Genomic DNA, 17,521 nt, shown 5'->3' on the forward strand with positions numbered 1-17,521 from the left:
TGGCTTGTTTTGAGCAGAGTCCTCTGTTTTAGCAAGCTACTTACTGTTGCTTGTACTATTTCCTCTATCAGTTCTAATATCCTGAAGAGCTTATCTTCCAAAACATACAAGATGGAAACAAATAGGCATTACGTGACTACTTTTTTGTTTGTACTGTTTTTTAATTCCAGTCTTAGAACAGGTTAAGTGAGGTGACCTCTGCAACAAACAGTAATCACACAACTGTTTGTCAGATATTTGGCTATGCTTTCTAAGACACAGCCTTTCCTACCCACCCCCACAAAAATCTGGTCAAGATTCAAACCATGTATTTTTTTTTTTCCTTAACTGCAACAATGTTCTATTCCGTGCCCTCAAGAAGGGCAGCTGCTGCCCCATTTCAAGTTATTTAGGATCTTGTTGCAAAGGGAATTTTCTTTTTCCATTATTTTTATCACACGCTCCTCACTTGGCAGTTCCTTGCACTGCCCCACTTTCTGTATCCCATCAAATATCAGCCACTTCCACCCAGATCCAGGCAATCTACCACCAATCCCAGACATCACTTCTATTTTAGTAGCAAAAATTGGCTGCCACCCTCCCATTGCTCACTGCCTCTGCCAAGCACCTTTGTGCTTTAACCCATGCCGCCACTGCTGCTTGGGAAAGACTATGCTTTGGGTTTCCCACCAGGCCTCGCGATCGTTCCTTGTTTTTAACTCTGCCACCGTGCCAAATTAAATAAATCAATCAAGAAGTTCAAAGGCAGGCTGGGGTACCGCTGCTTGCCGCACTGAGCCCCAGCAGGCTCTCTCTCCTCCTCTCACGATGCCAGATAGAGATGCACAAAAAGGAGCCCTGCCAGTGAGAAGCAGAACGCACGCAGACATTTTCCCCATGGATGGCTCCATGCTCGCCAACAGGGAGTTACAGTGATCTGTATGTACAGGTCAGGCTTCTAAAAGATGCGAACTTCCTCTTATTCCTTTGGCAGAAGGAATAAGTATGTATGCATGGGCATGCTCACAGCCACCACCCACCACACAGGAATCTTGCTGATTTGCACCAATGACTTCCAGACTACTGGGCCGTCCTTGTAACATGCACATTTTTACAAACAGGCAAATAGAACAAAAAAAAAAAGTACAGTTCTCTCTTCACAGCTTATCTGAGCTCTCCCTCCTCCTCTACTGCCAAAGCTCAAGTCCGTGCCCTGGCAATTTCATACCCATATTACTATAATCTCATTTCTGAGCCTCTAAAAACAAGTTAGGTAACATTCAAAGCATCTGTGTTTTTTTCTAGCTGGTCATCAAACGCTCAATTTAAAACCATCAAATGTATTACATAATTCAGATTCTGCAAACCTGTAAGTATTAGCAGATGTATTTATCAGTCCAGCTTGAAGGCAGTAAGTTATATTAGGACAATACGCCTTCACACAATGAGCCATTTTGATGCCACACGCTACACTCCAACTAATGACATAGAGAAGTCAGGTCAGCTCTCACACTCACCCTGATTGTTCCCTGCATAGACTCAATACGGACCGCTGCCTTTCTCCTCCCTCACAGTCTCTATTTTACAGATGTCATCGAAACTACCGCTGTTGAATATTTAGAAAATTTGAGGTGAGGATATTAACATCTTCAACGCTGATGTGGCAACAAGATCCACATCTGCAGAGAAACACCCACAGAACGCTCACAGTTAACTTCAGCTGCACAACACAACTCACAGCATCAGTAACGTTTTATAACAACACGAGCACTGTGATTCTTTCCTTCATTCTCCAAAGAGTACTGGCACTGAAGTCTGCGTATTATAACAAATACATTTAACGCTGGCTACTCACAAATGCCAAAGCAGATACCAAAAAAGCCATTGTAAAACATGGATGCGCAAAGCCCAGAGAGAGCAAGACCCCATTTTCAGGATCTGGAGCAGGCATTGCATTGGGGTGGCTGGACGCCCAGGTGCAGCAATCAGTACCTTCTGACACAAATTGCTTTTTCATGGGCCCAGACCTCACGGAGGAGCTCTCCAAGGAGATGCGAGAGGCCGAGGAATAACGCTGTCAGCTGCCTGGAAACAGAGCACTGACAGAGTGCTCCGGAGGTGTAACCGACCTTTAACAAATCAGAATACCTCCTGCTCGATCCGAAGCCCTGAGAGCCTCAAAGCACTCCGTTCTCCTTGTTACAACAAAAACGACGCCCTGGGGGTCTTACCTGGTAGAGCTCCTCGAGGTTGTATTTAATAGAAGTGCTGCTCTGAATGGCCGCCACCGCCTCGTGAAGTTTGCGCCAGGTGTCCTGCGTGTAGTTATCGGGCAGCTTGGGCCTTTCTGCGGGGGAACACGGAGGCGGCTGAGGGCGGCCCGAGGGGCACGGCTCCCCGCAGCCATCTTCCTCCGCTCGGCCCAGGGGCGCTCGCCGGCGCAGCCACGGGGCGGGTCGCGACCCCACGCGAAAAGACAGCGCCTGAAGGCGGCCAGGCCCGGAGCCTCCTCCTTCCTGCGGCGGGGCCACCCCAACCCCGCGGCCCCACGCCAGACCCCGGGATGCGGTTCCGGGAGCGGCGGCAGGCTCCCCGCGTCGCGGTAAGGAGGAGCGGCCCCCGCGGTAAACAAAGGTGCGGAGACGCCGGGCCCGGCACCTGCCGCCGCTCGGCCCCGCACCCACCTCTGAAGTTCTTGATGACGAGTTTCTTGGAGGCGGCGGCCGCGCCGCCCCCGCCGCCCCCACCGCGCGTGGCGGCGGCGGCCAGGGAGGCGGGCTTGGTGAGCCCGTTAGTGTGCCCCACCAGGGCCGACAAGTGCGGCTTCTTCTGGGTTTCGTCCGCCATCTCCGCCCCGGGCGCCGTGTCCGGCCGGGGCAAGGCGCTGCGCTGGGCTGGGCCGGGCCGCCCGGTCCCCGCCTCCGCTCTCCTCCTCCTCCTCCACCGCCCGCCCTCCTTCCCTCCCCCCCCGTTCCAACCCTGCCTGCGGGCAGCAGCCCAGCCCTCCCCGAGAGCTTCCCGCTCCCGGGCGGCCCCGCTCACAAGATGGCTCCCGGGGCGGACAGCTGCGGAGCGGAGAAGCTCCGGCAAAGCCTCTGTGCGAGCCTCTTACAACCAACGCGCAGCGAACTTATTTATTCAGCTTTTTGGACAACAGATTGCCAAGGAGCGCGGCTGTCAGCTCCTCACAACGCGAGCACCGCGGCTCCGGGAACCGCAACAGTCAGCTCCGAGGCGCACAGGTGATACCGAGCAGCGCCACGACCAGCACGCAACGCACACCGCCTCCCGCCGCCCCACCCACTGAGGTGGGTACGCCCCGATGCACGTGGTTTATGCCTGACGCGCGGTCTGGCCCCGCCTACCGCTATTGGCCATTGGCTATCGCGAAAGGCCACGCCTCCCAAGCGGCACTGGGGGCGGGGAAGACGAGAGGCGGTGTCGTCGCTGCTGTGTCACGTGGGATGCTCTGGCCTGTGCTAGCGCCGGAAGTATCTCGGTGACTGCCGGAAGTATCTCGGTGACTACCGGAAGTGCTGCTCTGCGCCGCGCCATGGCTGGGAGGTTGGTCTGTGTCGGGGCTGGGGGTTGTGGGAGAGGTTCGAGTAGAAGAGTGGCGAGAGCGGGGACATCCCCGTCCCGTCCTGCCTGAGCGCGAGGAGGAGGAGGAGGAGGAGGAGGAGGTGTCTCTGGGGTGCCACCGCCTTCCCTTCTCTAACATTCCGGTTTCTTTTGCAGAAGGTGATTTATTTAGAACTCTGGCCCCTTCTATCCCAATGGCACACATCACCATAAATCAGTATTTGCAACAAGTAAGTGAGGTTTTATTTATGGATCTATGAGAAGTTCGAATATGCGGATTTATTTTTCATTGCTGGAGATAAAAAAAAAAAAAACCAAAAACAACCAATCAGTTTTGAATGCGAAACGTGGTAGGTAAAGTCTATGGGAAGGATGCATGCTGTGTGAAAGGGTGCATTCAAGGAATTTCTGTCAAGTGTGATGCTTGCTGGTAGAATGTATAGTGTACAGTAAGTTGGATTCTGGCAGCAGCACTGGCCCAATGAGCAGCCTGGCCCTGTGCACTGTTAAACCCCTCTGGTCTCAAACCAGGGCACAGAGAGGGTGCATGCAGTACTAACTCAAGTTATGGTGAATAAGCTTTTGGATTTTGAGATGCTGGCTAAACACAGTACTGTGAACAGCTAAAAAACATACAGCCATGCTTTTTGTTGTGATAAGGGTTTGAGAAAAATTTGAGAATGGGTTTCAACATTGTAAAAAAAATAATATTTTGGTATGTTTGTGACTCTGTTTTCAGTCCAGGTAAATGCTTTATCTGCAGGTTTTCAAGTGGAATGTATAGAGGTGCAATCATATATTCAACTCAGAAATCTGATCATGTCTCTACTGGACTTTTATAAGTCCTCTCTTAGCAGAGGGAGATAACCCTCACTTCACAGTCACACCTTATTCATGTTGTTGCTCTTTGTCAGTTTATGAACAAATGTTTTCAAGGATGAAGCAGAGGAAAAATTAAAATTTAATCAATGATCTCTGACAAATACCTTGGGAACTTGTTGAGAATACCATCCACTGCCATCAAACTTGACTGATGCTTCACAAAAACATGTGTCCCAGTAGTTTTATGGTTTTGCTGCTCTCCTTTTATATGTTTGAATAAAAAATATTAGAAATTCAAATGTCTTGTTACTTTATATACATTAACTGTATTATATAATTAATGCTCCAAAAGTTATGTCTCCTGTGTTATGATGTTGGCCCACAACATCAGAGGCAGATGTTGGTGGTATGGCAGTAGAGGCTGAACCTTCCCACCAAAATTCTGTTACGTGTTGTTGCTGTGTGACAGATGGTAGCAGGGGGGCATGCTGACACTCTGGTGTCTGATATGGAAGTGTTTATGAAGCAAAGATGTGTCACTGAATTCCTCTGTGTGGAAAAAAATGGCACCCATTGGCATTCTTCGACACTTACTGAATGTTTGTGGAGACCAAACAGTGGATGTGAGCACAGTGAGGCAGTGGGTGGTGCATTTCAGTTGTGGTAACAGCAACAGTGGGTCACTTCCACTGGTGCAGATTTTTACAAGAGCAGCATGAAGGGGTCTTGTTCATCACTGGCAAAAATGCATGGCTAATTGTGGTGACTACGTTGAAAAATAGTGTTTTGTAGCTGAGAATTTGCTCTATCAAACACTGCTATACGATCTCAGTGTATCTGTTGTCGTTTCCTTAGAAATAATTAGGAGGCTTTTGCAACCTATATATATGTGGCCCATAATGATTCCTTTTCACTCAGTGTGGCCTAGGCAAGACAAAAGGTTGGATGCCCGTGGTTTATTGCAGATAGGATGGAGAGACAGGAGCAGGGTCACATGGATATCAGAAATGCTGAACCTTCAGCACTGAGCTTTTAGTGTGATGCTTCTTTCTGAACCATCCCGTTTCCATCTTCATTATCACCCTGCTCGCTTCAGTAATAATCAGTGAAGTCAATTAAAACAGGAAAAACTAAACCAAAACCCAACACCTGCTTAAGCACTTCCAGAGAATTTTTTTCAAGCAAAGTGAAGTTAATTTTGTGTTTTGCAATTAGTTTTTCATGTTAAATATTAAGTTCAAATGAAATTCATTTATGAGTCATGATTCATAACTTTCTAATTCCATCTGTAGCATCACTCGTACTCAGAGACTGCTTGTACTTCACATGTTATATTTGCTGCCCGTTACGTCCAACTGGGCAACTGGGATTTTAAAATGCTTCCAGGAATCTGTTTCACAACTACTGTTTTATGGTAATAAATCCATATAAGCTGTTTTGAGGTTCTCTGGTTTGCTTGTATCCTACAAACAAGGAAAAACCACAGTAGCCTTCTTTTAATCCTCTCCATTTTTGAAAAAGAATGTATTGAAAATACAATGCTGATTCATTTCATTTTAAACTGACATGTTTTTTTATTATATTTTATTATGATACTGACATGGATGAATGTTGTAAATATGTTCTTTGACTGTACCTGGATTTAACTGCATAATGTGCCTGTTTTGTGGGGTAGGTGCAAGAAGCTATTGACAGCAGAGATGGACAGTTTTGTGCAGAATTGGTATCATTTAAACATCCACATGTTGCAAACCCAAGGCTTCAGGTAAGAACTTCTTACCCTGGAAGAATCTGTTCTTGATGTTTTGTTCAGTGTTCGTTTTTCCTAGCTCTGCATGTGCATTCCTGTCTTCTGAAGACAAGCTTCAGGAGTATGCAGGGTCCTCTTCTGGATTTGATTCCCCTTTCTTTTTATAAGAATATTATATATTTGTAGTTTTTTCTTGGGTGGCTTTAAGGGTTCCATGTTTTCTGGATAGAGTCCTGAAGGTCCCCAATGGCCAGGTTTATATTAGTAATGTGGCACAGTGGGAGTGAATATGGAGAGCAAAACTTTGCCTAGTAATGGTCTGGTGTTTGTGCTGTATGCATTGCAGGTGCTTTTATGTAAGGCTAGCTATGATCTGACTGTGTACACAGAATGCACACTAACGTTTTCTTACACTGGGTTTGATTATTAATATAATTAAGATTCTGATAGATAGCAAAGGCGTGTATGCATAAGACTGTCATGATAAAATACCTGTTTGATGTTTCTGGTGTAGTGGATGTTTCTTCAATTGATTTATTCTATCCTTAGCTTCCATCTCCAGAGGAAAAGTGTCAACAAGTTTTGGAACCACCATATGATGAAATGTTTGCAGCCCACTTAAGGTAAAGATGGACTTAGGAATAGTCAAATCAGTTAAAAGACGTCCAGCAGGGACGGGGAAGCATATCTTTAAGTTTACTTAGTTATTTTAAAATGGTTATATCTGAAAAATTGCTTAGTTACTCTTATAAATAGCACTGTGACTATAGGAAATAAAGGCCTTCTCTTTTTTCTCCACTTAAAGTTTTTTTTGTGTACCTGTAACACATCTGTATATGGCAATTGGCAAAGCTTTGGTTTCAGTGCTTCCTATTTTCTATTTACTGCATCTCCTTTAACTATAAAGTCTGAACTTGTTAAAAGGCAAAAGAAGAAATATTTGTGTTATGTAAGTGATATTTTTGGCTGCACTAATGCACCTTTTCTTTGACAGATGTACTTACGCCGTTGGAAACCATGACTTTATAGAAGCGTACAAATGCCAAACTGTTATTGTTCAATATCCTTTTCCATGTATGTTGTGTATTACTTTCAGATTGACTAGGTTTTCTTGTTGTCTTCATCTGTTTTCAAATCTAATGTGTTGTGGTCTAGTTCCAATTACACTTCAGCTATTTAGATTCTTAAGGAAATCCAGGTATGTTCTTTTTGGCTTTCTGTAGGACTAAGAAGGAACCAGTCTCCTGCCTCAAAAACAAAAAATAATTTCTCACAGAGAGCAGGAGTACCTGAATCATTAATATACATCCCAGTTTCTACTTGGATGAAGGGAAAGATAATTCTAAAGAAAGCTGAAGGTTTATCTCTATGTTTCTCTAAGGGAAACAGTGTTTCTCCTTGCTACCACATACCAAAAGTGTGTGGTTGTGCTTATGTTCTTCCCTGCTGGGTCTTCGTATCCTCTCTGCTTGTTTACTTGCTGCTTTGTTGGTTTCTGCTCTTTCATGTAACACATAGTACCAGGGAACACGTCTGTTTTTTAAAGTCTGTGCTATGTTTCATAGCATTTTAAATTCTCCTAAACGCAATACGTCTTTCCTGCGAGCATTCCAGGCACATAAAGAAGAAAACTGGTGAGTATATAGGAATCTAGTTTTAAGCTAGACTACAATCTTTCATCAGTATAATATTGTAGCCATAATTTCAGTTTGTCTGCTATAAATCTTTATCTCCAGCAATACTTAAATGCCACCTAATAGTTTTTGCTGCCCATTTGAGTTTTTAGATTCAAAACTGTGATAACTGTATGTACCTTTATGTTTAATTACATAGAATGTCTGTAAACAAATATATTAAGGATTTGTTAAAGGTGAGATAGCTTTTCTGTTGTTTTATTTTTTTAAAGTCTTTAAAGCCACAGTGAAAAAGTTGTGTGAATTAATTGCTTTGGTGTAGGACTTCAGAGATGCTGAGTTCTTGAAGGCTTCTCCTTTTAAAAAGATTCATCTTTTAAATAAATGTTCCTATATATTTTTACAGTTTTATGACCAGCTAGGAAGAAGAAAGTGTCTTATTGCATGATTTGTACATAGCACTTACACTTTGTCTAACTTTTCCAGGGCTTTACCTATTATGTATGCTGTAGCCCTTGATCTTCGAATTTTTGCTAATAACGTAAGTAAAACAACCTTAGTATTTTAACCTGTTGGGAGTTTCTATGTTGGAAATGTTTTGAGACTTGATTACAAAGCCTAATTTTGCTCATTAGTGTTCAATTTGTTGTTCAAGATTTTGTCAGTGCACTAAATTTGTTGTTGAAGAATTAGTTTGCTCAGTCTACCCCTTGAATGACAGAGTTTCTGGGCACCTGCATGCAACTCACAGTTTAAAGCATATAAAGCAATTAAGTACTGTCATAGAAGACTGTGATGGCACAGCTCATGATTTCCATGTGCTAATCTTGCAACTTTGAAGGGATAGGGATACACAAGACAACTAAGCTTATCTAACTACACACCACATCTTAACAAGTGAAGTTTCTGCCTTGTTTCCCTCATCCATCTGTGTATGTTGCTTTTGGTGCTCATTGGAGCCCTTGCTGAGTCTACAGCTTCTGACAAGCAAAAGAAAAACCCCCAAAGCCAAAAACCAACAAGCTTATATTATTTTTTCTCGGGTTAGTGAATTGGAGTAGCTTTCATATGTGGAGAAATTCTTGACCCAAGATGAGCAGCAGAGATGGGCAGATGACTTTACTTCTGGTCACTTGACCTGAAGCAATGAAATTAGGAGTTCAAGCTACAGGAGGGTTTGTCAGTATGCAGTATTTCCAGTGGTTGTCCACTTGATGCTTCTTGTGCCTAGGAAGCCACAAAACAGCATGCTTTTCATGCTTGCTCAGAGTAGGCTTTGTGTGTGTTTGTGTGTCTGGTCTATAGCAAGTCTCAATTCTCAATCTGAACAAGGCAAGTTTGTGGGTTTGAGATGCACAAAAAAGGGAAAAGGTGGGGTATGTTATACTGGAAGTGTTAGAATGCTCATGTGTTCAAAAGATGTGGGTACAGAGAAGACTTTTACAGCAGCAGTTAGATTCCTATTGCTTGTCCTTACATTGCAGCTAATGAGAAAGCATGTGTTAGAGTAAAACTTTTTAGGAGGAACATAGCAAATAGCTACTCACTGGGTTTTTTCCCCCTCTTCTTTTTTGTTTTATATCTGCATTAACTAGTGCATGGTTCTTTCCCACTTTATATAAACACTATTGCCAAGTAATTTTCACTTCCTCTGTAGTGTATATGTTCCTCTCTTTTGAAAGTCTCGGATTATAGCAGTGTGTACTTCTACCAGAAAATGTTGGGTATGTTTTAGGACTAAAATCTAGTTCTTGGAGCTGTGGAGAGAAGCTTAATTATAAATTATAAAACTTAGTTTGTGTAACTGAGGAATTAACTTTTGTTTGTTCAAAGACATTATTTTAGCTCAGGTCTTGTTCTTTGGAAACTTGACTAGGAGTGTTAATCCTCTAACTCGGCTATAAGGTGATCCTGAATTTAGGCTTCTGAGAGCTGCAGGCCAGTGCTATTTTCAATGTTCTGACTGGCCCTGCTGTGCATTAAGTTTGGTACAGGGTGTTCAGGAACTTCTCCAAGTGTTTTGTTATGTTTTGTTTTCAGTCCTTCTGTCAGCATGACTACTCTCATGATTTAGGCAATAGTAGGCATGTCAAATGTATTGTTAAAATGTGGTATTAAGGAACTAAATTGTTTACAACCCAGTGAATTAGAACATAGAATTTTGTGCTGTTTCTTGCTATGTAATGATAGGCAGATCAACAGCTGGTGAAGAAGGGGAAAAGCAAAGTTGGCGACATGCTAGAAAAAGCAGCAGAACTGCTGATGAGCTGCTTTCGAGTCTGTGCCAGTGACACGTAAGTGAAAGATGCTCTGTAAAACTTGCATGATTATATTCTTAAGAGCTTATATAAAAGTTTTCTCTACTTACTAAGACTGTACCTGGATAAGAACAAACACTTCTGAGGCTTATTTCCTCTCAAGTATAGCCTGTCTTGACTATCAGCTGCAGCTGAAGAGGCCACCTTTAGGTTTAACTTTCCTAAAAGGTGATGCTGGGAGGGACTGACCCTGTCAGGGAGTGTTATTAACCCTTTTGTACACTCTTCAGCTATGAAGTTTACTTCTGTGTGGTTAGACTGGGAATGGGTGACTTTTTGGTTTACTGTCTTGGCGATTTTAAGGCTTCCCAGGAGGATAAAATGCTTTTATTCCCCACCAATCTTTCCTTCACCTTGAATATTACCAGCAACTGCTATGCTGGTGTATGCAGACTGTAGTGAAGACCCTGCTGCAGGTGAATAATATTCTGCATGCTATCTCTCACTGTGGTGAGAAGAAAAGCAGCAGAGCTATTTAAAATTTAAGATTTGAGACATTCCATTTAGACGGTGCTGGCATGGTGTAAGGCAAGGAGTTGGCTTTTATTTTCAGATGCATATTTCTATCCTAAAAAACATTCATGAAATATTTATCTAGTGATGGAATTTACTACAAAAAATAAAAAAAATAAAAAAAGGAAGTAATTATTTTACTACAGTGTTGAGTACTAGCAGTTTGGTTTTTTTTCTTTTCTTATGACAGTCGAGCGGGCATTGAAGATTCCAAAAAATGGGGCATGTTGTTTCTTGTGAATCAGCTGTTCAAAATTTATTTTAAGGTAGGGCTTAAATCTGGTAAGCTGCTTTGTATTTCATACTCTAAGTCAAACTCACCCTTTTTAACATGATGTTGCATATCTGCACTCAATGTGGTTAATTTTATTTAACAGATCAATAAGCTCCATCTATGTAAACCTTTAATTAGAGCAATTGACAGCTCAAACCTGAAGGATGAATATAGCATGGCACAGCGAGTTACATACCGATACTACGTTGGACGCAAAGCCATGTTTGACAGCGACTTTAAGCAAGGTACTGTGTGCCAGTAGGACACATTTAAACTCTTGCTGCTTGGTGTGAACTCTGGCTTATGTGTGTGTGACTCCAAATGTGTGCAGAAGATTCAGTTGTATTCGTGATGATCAAAGGATAGTCATGCTGAAAGATCCACAGGCAGTCAGATTGGAGATGAGGTTACATGACACTTCTATTTCTAGTATGTGCCAGCTTTAAAATACTTGTTTCTGTGAAGTTCCCTGTACTCTAATGCATTGTGTGCATGCTTATTAGAACAGTTATTCCCTGTACTAGCATCCAACAGAATAAGTTTGTAAAAGGTTTCATGAAGGAGGCTTTGCCGCTGTCTTGTCCTCTTGAAGTTACTCCATGCTGTGTAGGATATCTTCAGCAAACTGTACTGTGGAATTAGGTTCTCAGTGTATTGATTTTTGGAGACCATATTTCTGAGATTTGTCATTCACAAATGCTTTTAGAGCTGAGACATAAACTTTTAATTACAAATGTAAGCCTCAGTCCAAATAGCCCATTACTTCAAAGGGAAAAAATATTATTAGCCAGTTTTGTGATTCCTAAGAAGCATCTTCTGACTGTCAGGCCTGTCATTTTTTTTTCTAAGAGAAGAGTGATGGAAAAGTTTTCATACTGTAATGTTGTGTGATATCACTGACATATTTCTGCAGCTCAACAGATGTGTGCACCACGTGCAGCTTACATCCCCAGAAGAACCTAATTTGTGCATTTAGAAAATACCTGTTCTGCTTCATCAGTGCTTCGTGGAATTTTACTCTTCTGTAGTAAATTAAAAAAAAAAAAGAAAAAAGAAAATTGTTAACTGAGCTGAGCATTTCAGTATTGTTTGTAACTCTTACGTCTGACATCTAGATATTGACAGCTTTTCTTTCTTGAAGGAGAACTTATTTTTCTTGTAATACTTTGTCTTTTGTGTGATTCACTAATAATTTTTACGTGTTTCTTAATGTATTTTGATTGGTGTGGTTCTTTTTGATATCATTTCAAGTATCATAGGCTCAAGCTAGAAGTGGACATTGAGCACAGAATTGGATTATGGTTTTAATCAGTCTTAGTTCTTGACTATTTACTGTTATTGCTTTTATTTGTGTCTGCAGCTGAAGAGTATCTGTCATTTGCTTTTGAGCACTGTCACCGTTCAAGCCAGAAAAACAAAAGAATGATTTTGATCTACCTGCTGCCAGTAAAAATGTTGTTGGTGAGTAGTTGTTATTCCTGCAAATTGTTTTTCAGGATGCAAATAAGCAAACTGAAACTCAGCATGGTTCTTAATTTTCTTTCTTTTCCCTTATTGGTATGCAGAGGTTATTTGTGCTTGACCTCCGTAAGCACCAGCACATGCAGGTGTTGTACAAATAAGGACAGAAAATGTTGAGTTGTAATTTACAGCAAAGTAGGAAAGGAGGAAGTAAAGCTGCTTTTTGTCCCCCCTGCCTTATTACACCCCTCTGAAAGGTGGAACTTGAGGTTACTGCTATAAGAAAAATAAGTGCTTCTCTAGAGAGCTCAAAGTTAACTTGGCATGTACCACAGTGCCTTCATGGTGACAACTGTGCACTGGCATCCAGGGTATGTCTGGATTCACTGGTACAAATCTGTTGTTCTTTCACCTGGCAAAGGGAAGGAGCATGTGCAGATAAATGGTTGGAGGCTGTTGTGCTGGGTTTACCACAGGAAAGAAAGGACTCCTGTCTTTGTTTTTATAATTGCACCTTGTGTGTTATTTGTCAGTTTAAGGCTTGTCAGCTGGTTACCATTTGTTCTTTTCATCTTCTTGCTGAAGGAATTATATCTGCTTCTTGTTCCTGTCCTTCCTGTGTTCTGTGCTGGCATTTGTATTCCTTGAGTTAGTGGGGTTGTACAAACAATTCAGTGCAACTGAGGGGCCAAGGACTAGATTTTAGAGCGTTTCCCACTCCCTTTTACAAAATTTCTCATGGAGAATGTTTTTATCATCCAGTTCTGAGAGCTCCCACATTTACCCCAGCAAAATGAATCATGACCATTCTCACTTACCCCTTGTGCTCCCTTTTCAGTCCCTTGCGGTATCAAAAAGCGAGGAAGACAGAAATCACACGTAAGGGGGGAGCATGGTGGATATGATAATTGGCTTTTGTTTTTCATTTTTGTTCATTGCCTTTCTTAGTGGTTATTTTCAGATCAGACAGTGGTAGAGTTGATTAAAGGAAACTAACAAACCTTAATCCTTCCTTAAACTTGTGGATCTTTTAGTGCATAAGATTATGGTAACTTTTCTGAACAGTTCAGGAGGCAGTAAAGAATCTATATAAAGGTCGTTGTTTTTACAGTTGCTTTTTTAAATCACAATCCAGACGTGAACACTAACCTTAGAACTACAAAAGTAGCTTGGGTATTTGTTTTTTTGGGGTTTTGGTGGGTTTTTTTTTTTTTCATTCCTAGCAGCTCTTAGTAAACATGCAGCTGAGTTCTGCTCTTGACTAATCCTCCAGCCAGGAAAGGAATTAGCAACAGCACCATGTAATGGTAACTAAATTTAAATTCTGACCAAGTTGGTATGCAATCTGATCTCTACTCTGCAAAGGGAAAAAACAAAACAAAGTTTCTGTTTGGTAGTGTGCCTAATTCAGTCTTACCTGATCTAACAATGAGAATTAGATTTGTTTCGTTAAACTTTCTTCTCTTTCTCTTGACATTTTAATGGCCATACGGAGGCACAGTGAAGAAATAATCTAGTAGACTGAGCTAACACATGACAGTGTTGAAGCACTGCTTGTGTTGTTAGTAATGCCTGGGATTCCCACAGTTCTTTTGCTCGTAAATGGATCATAAAACTGCAACACAAAATTTGGACTTGCCTAAGCCTCATGTCACATGATCTTGATGTTTCCTGACACTCAGAAATATCAAGAGACTGCCTAAACCATGAGAAATAATTATTGTGAGTTGAGTTGCAGGAAGTTTGACAGGGCAAGGGGATGCCTTACAAATACTTCCATTTAACATTTGTTCTGCAGCAAAACAAAAAAGAGGGTCGTCAAACATTTGTCTGTTTCTCTGAAAAATGCTTTTATAGATTACATTTTAAATGAGTTTGACTTTATCCTGGAAAACTTGGAAACCTTTTATTTTTCAGGGCCATATGCCAACTGTTCAGCTCTTAAAAAAGTACGACCTTATGCAGTTTGCTGAAGTAACAAAGGCTGTGAGGTATGCAATTATTTTATTACATTGTGTAGTAGTTCAAAAAGCTTTAACTATAACGTATTTATTTGGGATAATTGAGGAAGGCAAGGGAAGGATATTCCTACCAAGTCATACACTTCCTTTTCTTGAGACCTTCTCATATGTTCATTTCTTCCATCCTTCTAGTGAAGGCAATCTTCTCCTACTGAATGAAGCTCTGACCAAGCATGAGACCTTCTTCATTCGATGTGGGATCTTTCTTATCCTCGAGAAGCTGAAAATCATCACATACAGAAATCTCTTTAAGAAAGTGTAAGCATAACAAAAGTTACATTTTTCTAAAAGCAGACAATGTGGTTTCACCTAGGACTGAGATAGAGATGTAACACTCTTCAACTCTCTTAAGGAGTGCAGAATTCCTGTTAAAGTGAATCTGTAGTAGAATGTCTGTTTTACTATGAGCCAGAGTTCTAAGTGATTATTTCTCAATAACAGATTTTCTATTGTTTCTTGCAGATATTTACTACTCAAAACACATCAGCTATCCCTAGATGCCTTTCTTTTTGCTCTGAAATTCATGCAAGTAGATGATGTTGACATTGATGAAGTCCAGTGCATTTTAGCTAACCTTATATACATGGTATGTGCTGCCCGCTTGTTTTGTAGTCCTTCCAGACTCAGTATGAAGCATTAGGCAGAGATTACAAGTTTGTTACAGAAATATATCAGTAATCCTATCTTTTCTTGTGTGCAACAGTTGGTTTGTTTGTGCCTGAAGTGCAAATGTTTTCGTTTACCCTAGGAAATTTCTCTACTTCCTACTTTTGCAGGAATCAGTTAAAATTGCAGCTGAGTATGCATTACAAATCCAGTACTGACTTTTCTAAATAATGTATAAATACTTGTTTCAAAGTGCAAAAGTTACATCTAGTACCAGGAAGGGATTTGTTTTTCTGCATTTGAAGTAGGAGACTGTTGACATTCCAACATCACAAGAACTACGTTTCCTTGTTTCTTGTTTTGTCTTTTACTCTAAATGGGTCTTCGTTACTGATGAACAAGTAGAAGCTTGAAGTCAGTAGTTTCCTAATAAATCAGAAGTTTTGGAGCAGCATTGCAGTGTCAGCAAGAAAATGAACTATTCGTGGAGAAGAAAAGACACAGGAGAGATCTGAAGCTGCCTTCCAATACTTAAAGGGAGTTAATAAGTGGAGGGAAATCAACATTGTGCACAGTCTGATAGTGATAGAACAAGGGAGAATGGTTTTAAATTAGAAAAGGAGAGATTTAGATTATATGTCATAGGGAAATTTTTCACTGAGAAGGTGGTGGGGTGCTGGAGCAGGCTGTCCAGAGAAGCTGGGGCAGCCCCATCCCTAGAGGTGTTCAAGGCTGGGTTGGATGGGATCCTGGGCAGCCTGATCTCTAGTGCCTGGTTTAGTGGTTAGAAACCTTGCCCACAGCAGGGGGCTGGAACTAGATGATCTTTGAGGCCCTTTTCAACCAAAGCCATTCTATGATTCTTTGATTCTGAAACAGATAATTTGGTACCTGCTTAGAGTAGCGAAGGGTGGGGTAAGGCGACTGGAAGACTTCTTTCAGTGCTACAAGTCTGAAAAGGAAGGATTTTTTTTTTTTTTATTAAAATAGTGATTAATTAAAATCCCAATTTTAAAATGAACAGGAGTAAATTTAGAAATTTCTCCTGAGCTCTTACCTCTTTAAGGAAATGTAAGCAAACCAGTAGGGGTCCCTGGCAGCAGGCAATCCAAGAGCAGCATTGGTACACAAGCATGGATATGGTACCAACTTTCTGCTTGCTGTTTGATGTGACCCATTTACATAAATTGGATCCTTACAAATACTTAGTGCGGTGGTGATTGAGTATGTACACGTAACTTTGATTTAGACTAGTGACAGCTGAGGTATCACCAGCTTCCAGTGCTAACACTGTATTTTCCTCTCCTGACAGGGTCATATTAAAGGCTATATATCTCATCAGCATCAAAAACTTGTGGTCAGTAAGCAGAACCCATTTCCTCCTCTGTCAACGGTGTGTTGAGTATTGTGTCTTACCCATGCAAGAACAGATATGCAACTTGCCCAGTGGAGCTGCTCCTCATCAGCCAGAGAACATTATAAATACTTGGTTCATATCCAGGGCTGGAATACCAGGAACTGTTTGTGGCTCCTTTCCCAGAATGACCAAGGCTGCCGGTGTAACAAAATGCATCAACTACTTTTCAGTAGTGGTTTCTGAAGGTTTTTTAGATCATTAAAAGTATCTCCTGAGGAAATAAAAGCAAAGCATTCCAAAGATCTTCCAAAGTACTTAAAAGCTTTTACAAAGTACTTCATGTTACTATTTCTACATTTATCCTTTGGAAAATAAATGGATTACGTGTGGTAATCCATTATTCAGAGTGGAAGTAATATTTTCTTTTATGATACCCATTTTCTAAATCTCTTCAATGATTTTGCTGGCCTCAAGTATGCTCTTCAAGCCTTCTCTAAGAAGAAGAGAAGTTGCTCTTGACACCAAAAGCTTTTCTATGTCATTGATACATAGAAGTTAAAGTACATGTGGGATGTTTGCCTGTAGGAACTCAGGGATAGGTTTGTTAGTTTTTTTGGTTTTTTAATTCCTCTGATGTTTTGTTTAAAATTTATTGTGATGAACAAAAGACTGCATCTAAGTAACTTACCCATATTCTGTTTTATTCTGCTTCCTGGGAAGAGATTGCCACTGGGTCCAATATTTTAAGTGTTCCTTCTGTTGTGTGTTTGTTCTGTTCTATTTTTTCTTTTTGGAAGTAGGAAAGAGGAGGGGTACAGTGTACCTGTTGGTTATGAGGGGATAGTTGTGGGGTTTTGTTTTGGGTTTTTTTTGTTCGTTTTTAAAAAGAAAATAAAACATTTCCCCCCCCTCTTTGACAGTCTGATTTTATTTTACTCACTAACTGAAGTAGACATGAAGTAGACATAATTCCTATCGCAAAACACAGCTACCAAGAAAAATTTTCAGTGTGATGAGGAAATCATCTTTTATCAACATACACATTTAAATGCTTGGAGTGTCCCTTGTCTTTATAAGTTGTACTTGTACAAATGCTGAAATAAGAGTATGGGTTTCTTGAATCAGACTTGAGGATAACAGGTATTAAAAAGACTTATTTTAGCAACATTTAAAAGACTAGAAAAGCATCAATTCTTCTTGAATT

At 41.2% G+C, this 17,521-nt stretch overlaps 2 protein-coding genes across 4 annotated transcripts in view; one reads left to right on the plus strand and one right to left on the minus strand.

The window, feature by feature from the left end:
• CUL4A (cullin 4A) overlaps window positions 1-3,065 on the minus strand; it is a 36,319-nt gene extending 33,254 nt beyond the window's left edge. Inside the window, exons 1-2 of the mRNA XM_090128500.1 lie at window positions 2,664-3,065; window positions 2,211-2,326 (exon numbers count right to left, since the gene is read on the minus strand). Of these exons, the coding sequence (XP_089984626.1) occupies window positions 2,211-2,326; window positions 2,664-2,826 (279 nt within the window). The 5' untranslated portion in view covers window positions 2,827-3,065. The remainder of the gene's footprint in view (window positions 1-2,210; window positions 2,327-2,663) is intronic.
• On the plus strand, window positions 2,408-17,229 carry PCID2 (PCI domain containing 2). Of its 3 annotated transcripts, none has more exons than XM_031613799.2 (15): window positions 2,408-2,581; window positions 3,718-3,791; window positions 6,059-6,148; window positions 6,683-6,756; window positions 7,128-7,193; window positions 7,726-7,767; window positions 8,254-8,308; window positions 9,958-10,061; window positions 10,789-10,864; window positions 10,976-11,117; window positions 12,233-12,333; window positions 14,251-14,324; window positions 14,487-14,612; window positions 14,817-14,940; window positions 16,273-17,229. In XM_031613799.2, the coding sequence occupies exons 2-15, from the start codon at window positions 3,756-3,758 to the stop codon at window positions 16,360-16,362; spliced, it is 1,200 nt and encodes a 399-aa protein (XP_031469659.1). In that variant the 5' UTR covers window positions 2,408-2,581; window positions 3,718-3,755; the 3' UTR covers window positions 16,363-17,229. The 3 variants fall into 3 exon arrangements, with proteins under 3 accessions (XP_031469659.1, XP_031469658.1, XP_089984651.1); XM_031613798.2 differs by lacking the exon at window positions 2,408-2,581 and adding an exon at window positions 3,390-3,543; XM_090128525.1 differs by lacking the exon at window positions 2,408-2,581 and adding an exon at window positions 3,392-3,547.
• Window positions 17,230-17,521: the final 292 nt, after the last annotated feature.

The sequence above is a fragment of the Phasianus colchicus genome, chromosome 1, assembly GCF_987193195.1.
Source record: "Phasianus colchicus chromosome 1, bPhaCol1.hap1.1, whole genome shotgun sequence".
Taxonomy (NCBI): domain Eukaryota; kingdom Metazoa; phylum Chordata; class Aves; order Galliformes; family Phasianidae; genus Phasianus; species Phasianus colchicus.